Below are 9,150 nucleotides of genomic sequence, written 5' to 3'. Positions count from 1 at the left end.
TGTGTGTGTGTGTGTGTGTGTGTGTGTGCGTGTGTGCGTGTGCGTGCGTGCGTGTGTGTGTGCATGCGTGCGTGCGTGCGTGTGTGTGTGCATGCGTGCGTGCGTGTGTGTGTGTGTGCGTGCGTGCGTGTGTGTGTGCGTGTGTGTGTTCAGGTCCTGGCGGTTCGGTCTGGAGTCTGACTGACAGCGACTGTCATCTGGTGGCGTCGGCTCTGTGTGTCCTGTCTGAGCTGCCGTCCGTCTGCTCCCCAGAAGGTGAGAGCAGAACATTATCAATCAGAGGAGACTTTTCACAGGTGGAATCAATAACATTAATAATGATCCAGTTCCTGCTGACTCATTGATCCATCATTAATATTATTATTTACACCTTTGTGCTTTACTGTTTGTCCTCCTCACTTCTCTCTGAACACACTTGAACTGTAACGAATGTTGATATTCCCACCAATTAGCTTAACGAGCTTTACAGTCTTTTACGCCCCGAGTTTCGCCTCTCAGGCTCCATACACGCTGCCCTGCCTGATGGTGGTGCGTTCAAATACTCACACTAATATAATATTTAGTACGCCAGAAAAAAAATACAGTCTGTCCCCACACACAGTGTGCCACATTATGCCGTATGTAAGCCAGCATGCTTTTCTGGCTATTCTTACCCATAATCCTCTGCACAGTGGAAGATACATCATATCAACAGAGCAACAACAGAAGCCGCAGTGACAGATGATGTAGTGCTTCCCAGCTGTGAGGGCAGCTGCAGCCCTGACAGTAAAAAGTAGATGTTTGCTGTTCACTAGTGATCAGATCACCTGAGACGATGTTGATACCAGGTGTGAACAGGACCTGATTGGTCGATTTGATGTTTGTCTGTCCGCCTGCAGGCAGCGTGTCCATCCTCCCCACGGTCCTCTACCTGCTGCTGGGAGTCCTCAGAGAGCTGGTCCACCAGCCCAGTACACACACTGGTAAATATCACACACACACACACACACACCGGTAAATATCACACACACACACACACACACACTGGTAAATATCACACACACACACACACACACACACACACACACACACACACACCGGTAAATATCACACACACACTGGTAAATATCACACACACACACACACCGGTAAATATCACACACACACTGGTAAATATCACACACACACACACACACACACTGGTAAATATCACACACACACACACACACACACTGGTAAATATCACACACACACACACACACACACACACACACACACACACACACACACACCGGTAAATATCACACACACACTGGTAAATATCACACACACACACACACACACACACACACACACACCGGTAAATATCACACACACACACACACACACACACACACACACACACACACCGGTAAATATCACACATACACACACACACACACACACACACACACTTACAAGATTTACTCTGACTAAACCATGTGATGTAAAGTTTTACAGTCACATCGTCTGTGTATGAAAATACAAACAAAATATCAGGTGCAGCTGCAAGAAGTCACCATGACGACATGTAACATACAACACAAGAGTCAAGAGCAGATGAATACAGATAATTAATAATGTCTTATTTAACATATATAAACATACAGAGCGACTGAAGAAGAGCAGCTACTGTTGTATTATTACTGCAACTCTGCTGATGTCTAAACACATTTTATTAATAAAAGCTGCACACAAACACATATTATACAGTAGAGACACTGCCAGTGTAGAGCTGCAACTATTGATTATTTTCTCAATTAATTAATTATTTGTTTGGTCTATAAAAAGTCTGCAGCTGATAAAATATCTACTTCTACTATTAAAACAGATAAAAGCAGCAAATCCTCACAAAAGAAAAGCATTTGATGAAATGACTAGTTGTTTTCTTTTCTATGTTTCTTCCTTCTGTGAAGTGTCTTGTTTGAACAGAAGGAAACAGCTGTGACCCAAAACCAGCCACAGCTGAACCAGAGACTACAGAGTCTGATTCAAGCTTTACTCCTGAATAAAACATGTCCTTTATTGTCCTGCGTCCTGACCTGCTCTCAGCTGGATCTTTGATTAAAAAGCTTCACACACGCTCGGCGACCTCGTTACAAAAATAGTTTGGTGCATGTGACGTTTCTTTCAGCGCCGGAAAAACGCTGCGATGAAGTGGAGATATTGTTCCAGAAACAGTGGTTTGAAACCATATATGCGTCCTCTCTCTCTCTCTCTCTCTCTCTCTCTCTCTCTCTCTCTCTCTCTCTCTCTCTCTCTCTCTCTCTCTCTCTCTCTCTCTCTCTCTCTCTCTCTCTCTCTCCAGGTCTGGGTGTGGTGGTGCAGGCGGCTCTGCAGGCGCTGAAGGCCGTCCTGACGTCACCGATGAGCCGACAGGAGAAGAGCCGTGGAGCCTGGAACCTGCTGCTGCGCTCGGCGCTGAACACCCTGCTGGGACTGTGGGACGCCGGTACAAAACACACTCTCATCTCTTTTAGAAGAAATGATTATGATCAGGAGGATAAACACAAGAACCTGATCAATATTTAAAGAATTTACCATCAGCTTTAACTACAAGTTTAGTATCTTCACCTCCATCATCCTCCATCAGTTTCACACTGATTCTAAGTCTGTAGTTACTCAAAACAGTCAGTATTCAGACGACGGCTGTGTCCGAAATCACTCCCTCACTTACTATATAGTTCACTACATTTAGGGATGCACGATATTATCGGCACGTCATCGGTATCGGCTGATAAAAGCTCTAAAATGAAATATCGGCATCGGCTATTTCTGCTGATTATGAGAGGCTGATATGTCGCCTTCTCCTCTGCCGCCTGACTGTGCAGCTGATGATGATGATGAAGCAAAATGACGACGATCAGTGAGTCTGAAATCTGGATGTGCTGCTCACTGCTGAGTGAACTAATCAGTGTCTGTTAAATAAAGAGCAGTAATGAATGAATGAGAGACGACTCACTGCTGGAAGGAGTTCAAACTAGTCGTGGATGATGAGAAAACATTTAGCTGTTTTCTTTGTTCAAGCGTTGTATCACGTTCCTGTCGGTATAAAATAGTTTAATATGTTGATTTCTTGTATAAAAACATCATAAAACAGCATATTGTGTCTTTTTGTGGGGACGGGGAGAATTATTTATTCATATTAGAGCATGAAAAGATCAATCAGACATAGAATGGAGGACGGAAAGGCAAGAAAAAGAAGATATATAAGTTAAATATAAATTAAAAAAGGGTATAAAAGCTCATCATTACAATATATATTGATGTGTGTGTGTGTGTGTGTGTGTGTGTGTGTGTGTGTGTGTGTGTGTGTGTGTGTGTGTGTGCGTGTGCGTGCGTGTGCGTGCGTGTGCGTGCGTGTGTGCGCGCGTGTGTGTGTGTGTGTGTGTGTGTGTGTGTGCGTGTGTTCAGGGGACTCGGGTGCTGTCATGGATCAGATCAGCCTCCTCACAGCTCTGACAGTCTTCCTGCTGTCTGCTGGTCCTGACGTCTGCACCGTGGAGCCTCTGCACGCGCTCTGTCTGCAGCGCTTCACCGCCAGCATGGACGCCAAAGACCCGCTGGTCAGTCACACACATGATGACACTTTACACACATATACACACATATATATATACATATATATACTGTAGGTGTTGTCGTAGACGAATGTAAGTCATGATTTTCAGTTTCCAGTTTAAATTCTGACGTGAAGTTAAAGAAGGTCGTCGAGGTCGTCGCTCCGGTTTCGTCTGCAGAGTTTAAAATATTCTGAAGTGAAACGTAGACGTGAGCCGGTGGAGTCTGTCAGAGGTCGGCGTCCGTCCGTCCGTCCGTCTGTCCCAGAATAGATTCAGCTCTGCAGGTGAAGCTGCGTTTTCATCGTCACCGTATCTCCCAGTTCTCCCAGTCAGCAGCAGGTCAGCAGGTCTGCTGGTTTTCATTTACAGTCAGAGAGACGACGCGGTGAAACCGACCGTCCGTCTCCTCCAGCAGCTGCAGGCGGACGTCTCTGCTTTATCAACGGTTTCCAGTTTTAGTTTCATACACAAAAACTATGAAAAGTTCTTCATGTAAAACATCACAAATATGAAATAAACAGACTTCATGAAGACATTAAGACACATGAAAACCATTAAAACCATTAAAACCATTTCATTTCTGTCCTGGATAGAACGACATCATGTTCTTATTACAGCAAACTATGAAGAGAACGTAGAGATGAAGGAGACTCAGTGTTCAGTTAATGAACTTATAATTAATTCATGTCAGTTTATTGGATCATAATTCAGAGAATCTTTAGTCTTTGAACTGCAAACATGTAAAATCAGCATCAAACATCTGAGAGCAAAGTTTACAATAATAACTGAATAATGAATGAATGTTGGTTTTGGTTTAATTCTTTTACACGCTGCAGGTTGTGAGTCGCTGCTACCAGCTGCTGACGTCGGTGTTTCAGGCTCCGTCAGGCGTGGCCGTCCCGTACATCCAGGCCCTCGGCCCGCCGCTGGTTCGATTCCTTCAGGTACTCGGATACACCGGACTGTCTGTGAGGTCAGAACGATCTGATCAGACGCTGTGATTTATTGATCGGATGTGTTTCCTCCTCAGAAGGCGGAGAGGAGTCGACCTCAGAGTGCAGAGGAGCTGCAGGGAGTCCTGGAGGGAGTCCGAGCCATGGAGGCTCTGGTGCAGGCGGCCGACGAGTCGCAGCGTGAGTACACCAGTAACACCAGTAAGTCTGGTTCAGGTCTGAGCTGAACTGGAACCAGTATGAAACCTTACTGGTCTCCTCTGTCCTGACCTTCAGGTCCTCAGCTGGTTGCCGTCATGTTGCCGCTCCTCATCTCCTTCCTCCTGGATGAGAACGCTCTCGGCTCCGCCCCCGCGGCGTCGCGGTCTCTGCACGAGTCTGCGCTCAAGGACCTGATGCGTCTCGGCCCGCAGCACTCCGCCGTCTTCAGGTACACCATCAAATACTCATATCATGAAAAATGTATTCAATGTTTCCCTCAAATTTAATAATAAACAAATAAATAAACGTAGAAACTTCAGTTCAGATGAAGTCAGTGAAGTTCCAGATGTTTTCTGGACGTTGATGTTCAGCAGCTGATCTCATCCAGCTGCTGAACATCAGCCTCATGCAGCTGCTGAACATCAGCCTCATGCAGCTGTTGAACATCAGCCTCATGCAGCTGTTGAACATCAGCCTCATGCAGCTGCTGAACATCAGCCTCATCCAGCTGCTGAACATCAGCCTCATGCAGCTGCTGAACATCAGCCTCATGCAGCTGTTGAACATCAGCCTCATGCAGCTTCCTGCTTCTCTGCTTCGCTCTCGTTTGTTTGTTTCAGTCGATTCTGGATTAAAAACTGATTCTGATAAACAGGAAGTTGTTTTCTATATTTAGTCTGTTCCTGCAGCTGCAGAATGAAACATCAGTGAGAGTGAAGCTAACTGGTGTTGAAGGTCCCAGTCTGACCAGTATCACTGCCTCAGTGTGTGTGTGTTAAACAGTTATCTGACCACCACATTTGATTTGTTCACAGTAAATAACAGATGAATTAATTAGAGCAGAAATATGAAGCAACAGAATATTTTAACATTTTCAGTAAAGGTCATCAGAGCTGCTGAACGTCTCAACCTTCATGTTTAAACTCATTTATCACGTTTTAATTAGTTTATAATCCCAAAAAGCAGCTTTAATTTCATCTTGTATGTTTTTATTACTGTGAGTTCCGTCACTGAAATAAACAGAAACTTTCTTCAGTTTTTGTGGACAAAACAAAACATTTGAAGATATTCTGAGAAAAATAATTCAGCCAATTTTCACTATTTTGTCATTTTATAAACAAAACAATCAATCGGCTGAACAAACATTTAATCACCAGTCTAGAGCTGCTGTGATCAATGAATCTAACTATTGATCCACTGTGTAAAAATACCAGAATATTCTCTGGTTTCAGCTGCTCACATGTTCAGCTCTGAAATAGTTTAATTTCATCATGTTTCTATTACTGCGAGGCCTGAAACAGTCAAGATGCTTCCTCTTTATGTGTGTGTGTGTGTGTGTCTGTGAGTGTGTGTGTGTGTGTGTGTCTGTGAGAGTGTGTGTGTGTGTGTGTCTGTGAGAGTGTGTGAGAGTGTGTGAGAGTGTGTGAGAGTGTGTGTGAGTGTGTGTGTGTGTGTGTGTGTGTGTGTGTGTGTGAGAGAGAGAGTGTGTGTGTGTGTGTGTGTGTGAGAGTGTGTGAGAGTGTGAGTGTGTGTGTGTGTGTGTGTCTGTGAGAGTGTGTGAGAGTGTGTGAGAGTGTGTGAGAGTGTGTGTGAGTGTGTGTGTGTGAGAGAGTGTGTGTGTGTCTGTGTGTGTGTGTGTGTGTGTCTGTGTGTGTCTGTGTGTGTCTGTGTGTGTGTGTGTGTCTGTGTCTGTGTCTGTGTGTGTGTGTGTGTGTCTGTGTGTGTCTGTGTGTGTGTGTGTGTGTGTCTGTGTGTGTGAATGTGTGTGTGAATGTGTGTGTGTGAATGTGTGTGTGTGTGTGTGTGTGAGTGTGTCTGTGTGGGTGTGTGTGTGTGTGTGTGTGTCTGTGTGTCTGTGTGTGTGTGTCTGTGTGTGTCTGTGTGTCTGTGTGTCTGTGTGTGTGTGTGTGTTGTGTGTCTGTGTGTGTGAATGTGTGTGTGTGTGAATGTGTGTGTGTGTGTGTGTGTGTGTGTGTGTGTGTGTGTGTGATCAAGCACCAACGATTCACTAAATACTTCAAACATCAACTTATTTCCTACAACATGAAGATCAACTACAAGTTAACTGGAGTTATTAAACGTTATTAATCAATATTTGACATTTTATGAGTTGATTCAGAATCTTTTACTTCCTGTCATGTCAGGTAACAAAATAAAAGCTTCTCCTCCTGTGAGATAAAGAGAAACTAACAACATGAGTTTGGTGCAGTTGTGATATTAATACGGTCATTTATATCTGAAAAAGATTGATTATACAACAGTGTAGAAAGGTTTTAGACACTAAAAGTCAAGTGCAGATGTTTTCAGCTGCTTCAGTGTCTTCATGTTGATCCCAGACTGACTCCATGATGTCGAGGTTCTTTATGACGCTGCTGCAGAATCTAAAACTTCTTCACAGTTCTGTTTATAATATTTGAAAGGATTATTAACAGTATATTAACTTTCTCTCTCTCTCAGGTCTCTCATCGCGTCGTCTCCTCACCTGAAGTCTCGCCTGGAAGCCGCCGTCAAAGGAAACCAGGAGAGTCTGAATGCTAAAGCTAGCAGCGCTAACTCCGCCTCCCGCAGCGGCGCCAAGTCCTCCCCCAGCATCACGCTCAAAACCAACTTCCTGTGAGGTGATGGACCGCGGCGGCGGAGCAACGGAGGTTCATTCACCCCCCCCCCCCCCTTCGACTTAACATCACCGACACACTGTGCTGCGTTCGCTGTCCCCTGGGACAAAACACTACCTTCACTGTCGGCCATGTTGACAGACGTATGATTACATCACTTCCTGAATCTTTTATCATTCAGACTTCTCTGTGAGGAGGAGGAAGGTGACAACCTGTGATGTCATCCTGACTCTTCCAACATGGCGGCGTGTCTCTAGATCTCTATATATACGCTGCATGTCATTAAATCACACATCACTATTATCGTTACTTTAATTATTCAGAATGACGTTAAAGAACCAAACTGCTGGTTTTGGATGTTTTATCCCAGAAACTGACACATAGTTTATATAGTTAATATAGTTTATATAGTTTATAGTTCATTTCAAGCTGCAGAGAGACGTGAGATGATGATGTAGTCGACAGAAACTTAAACTCAAGAAAACACTTTTAAAACCAACATCTGCTTTTTATTCGTCTCCTGTTTTCAGTTTTAGCTCATTAATGCAGAGCTTTGATTGTCACTCTTTGTTCCAGAGTGTCCCTGAATGCAGCATGAAGGAGCCGTAGTTCAGTAGTTAATGAATAAAAGCATCAGCGTAGTTATAGATGAGGATGATTATTGATTAATGCTGCAGATATTAGACTGGATTTATTATCTGAGACGCCTTCATGATTCTTCAGATTATTTAAATACTGACTTTCAGGATTTGTCGGGATAAAAAGTGATTATAAAAACAGCAGTTTGGTTCTTTTTATTAGTGAAATATATTTTAACCTGCAGGTAGAAACTGGTGATTCATGTAGAAGTGAAGAGCAGCAGAATCAAAGATGTGTCACTAATCAATCGTATCAGTGATCATTAACTAGTGAAGGAGTCGCCGTCGTTATAAATCAGAACGTTTGTGTCTGTTCAATCAATCACGGAGGGAAAACGTTGAATATGAATATGAATGAATATCACCGCTGATTGGCCTGAAATCTCCCTCAAGCAGCGACACGTTTCCTGTGTCTGTTGTAAAGTTTTGGGATGAAAACCTTCAATTTTTAATATTATTTTATCCCTTTTTTATATATAAATGATGTTATTTTGTTTGTTAAATAGTTTTGAAGGTTCAGAGAATCCAGATGATGTGAAAACTTTCATTTTATCAACTAAAGTCACAGAACAAACAAACAAACCGAACAACAGGAAGTTGATTCATATTTCAAAACTAACTGATAATAAATCAATAAAGTTGATGCTTTTAAAGGACAGAAGGGAACTGAAGATATTTATCTACTAAACTTATTGAAACATTTAATAATTAATACATTTAAAGAAGAGATTTAAGGCCGCAGAGATCAATAATCTGAGAAAAGTCAAAATTCTGAGATGAAACTCACAGTAGAGTGAATTTCAAAATAAAAGACAAAATTCCAACAAAAAAAGAGCTTAAAAGAATCTTTTCCACATCATTCTGACTCGCTGAATGTTTTTGAATCAAAGTTTTACTCAAAACTTTTTATTCTTTTTCAAACTGAAGATAAAATTATTTCTGCAGCTCAAACAGAACAAACGAGAGATTTTCAGAATAAGACTCGTCCATCGTTATGTTTTATCGAATGAAACATAAACCTTCTACTCGTCATCTGGACACTAAATTAATGTCACAACAATCTTTTGTTTTGTCAGTTTTAGATTCATATTTCTATAAATATTTAATCTCACAGCAGCAAAATTAAATATTACGACATTTTTAACCAAAATACCTCGATATC

General features: G+C 42.6%; 1 protein-coding gene across 4 annotated transcripts in view; it reads left to right on the top strand.

Annotated features, from left to right (window-relative positions):
• heatr5a (HEAT repeat containing 5a) overlaps positions 1-8,806 on the top strand; it is a 38,385-nt gene extending 29,579 nt beyond the window's left edge. For all 4 annotated transcript variants that reach the window (XM_044375933.1, XM_044375931.1, XM_044375932.1 and 1 more), the window contains 8 exons: positions 154-255; positions 879-962; positions 2,327-2,470; positions 3,433-3,584; positions 4,418-4,525; positions 4,612-4,714; positions 4,811-4,964; positions 7,193-8,806. In XM_044375933.1, coding sequence (XP_044231868.1) covers positions 154-255; positions 879-962; positions 2,327-2,470; positions 3,433-3,584; positions 4,418-4,525; positions 4,612-4,714; positions 4,811-4,964; positions 7,193-7,352 — 1,007 coding nt within the window. In that variant the 3' untranslated portion in view covers positions 7,353-8,806. The remainder of the gene's footprint in view (positions 1-153; positions 256-878; positions 963-2,326; positions 2,471-3,432; positions 3,585-4,417; positions 4,526-4,611; positions 4,715-4,810; positions 4,965-7,192) is intronic.
• Positions 8,807-9,150: the final 344 nt, after the last annotated feature.

The sequence above is a fragment of the Thunnus albacares genome, chromosome 15 (genome assembly GCF_914725855.1).
Source record: "Thunnus albacares chromosome 15, fThuAlb1.1, whole genome shotgun sequence".
In the NCBI taxonomy this organism is placed as follows: Eukaryota; Metazoa; Chordata; class Actinopteri; order Scombriformes; family Scombridae; genus Thunnus; species Thunnus albacares.
This window is presented reverse-complemented; position numbering and strand designations above follow the sequence as displayed.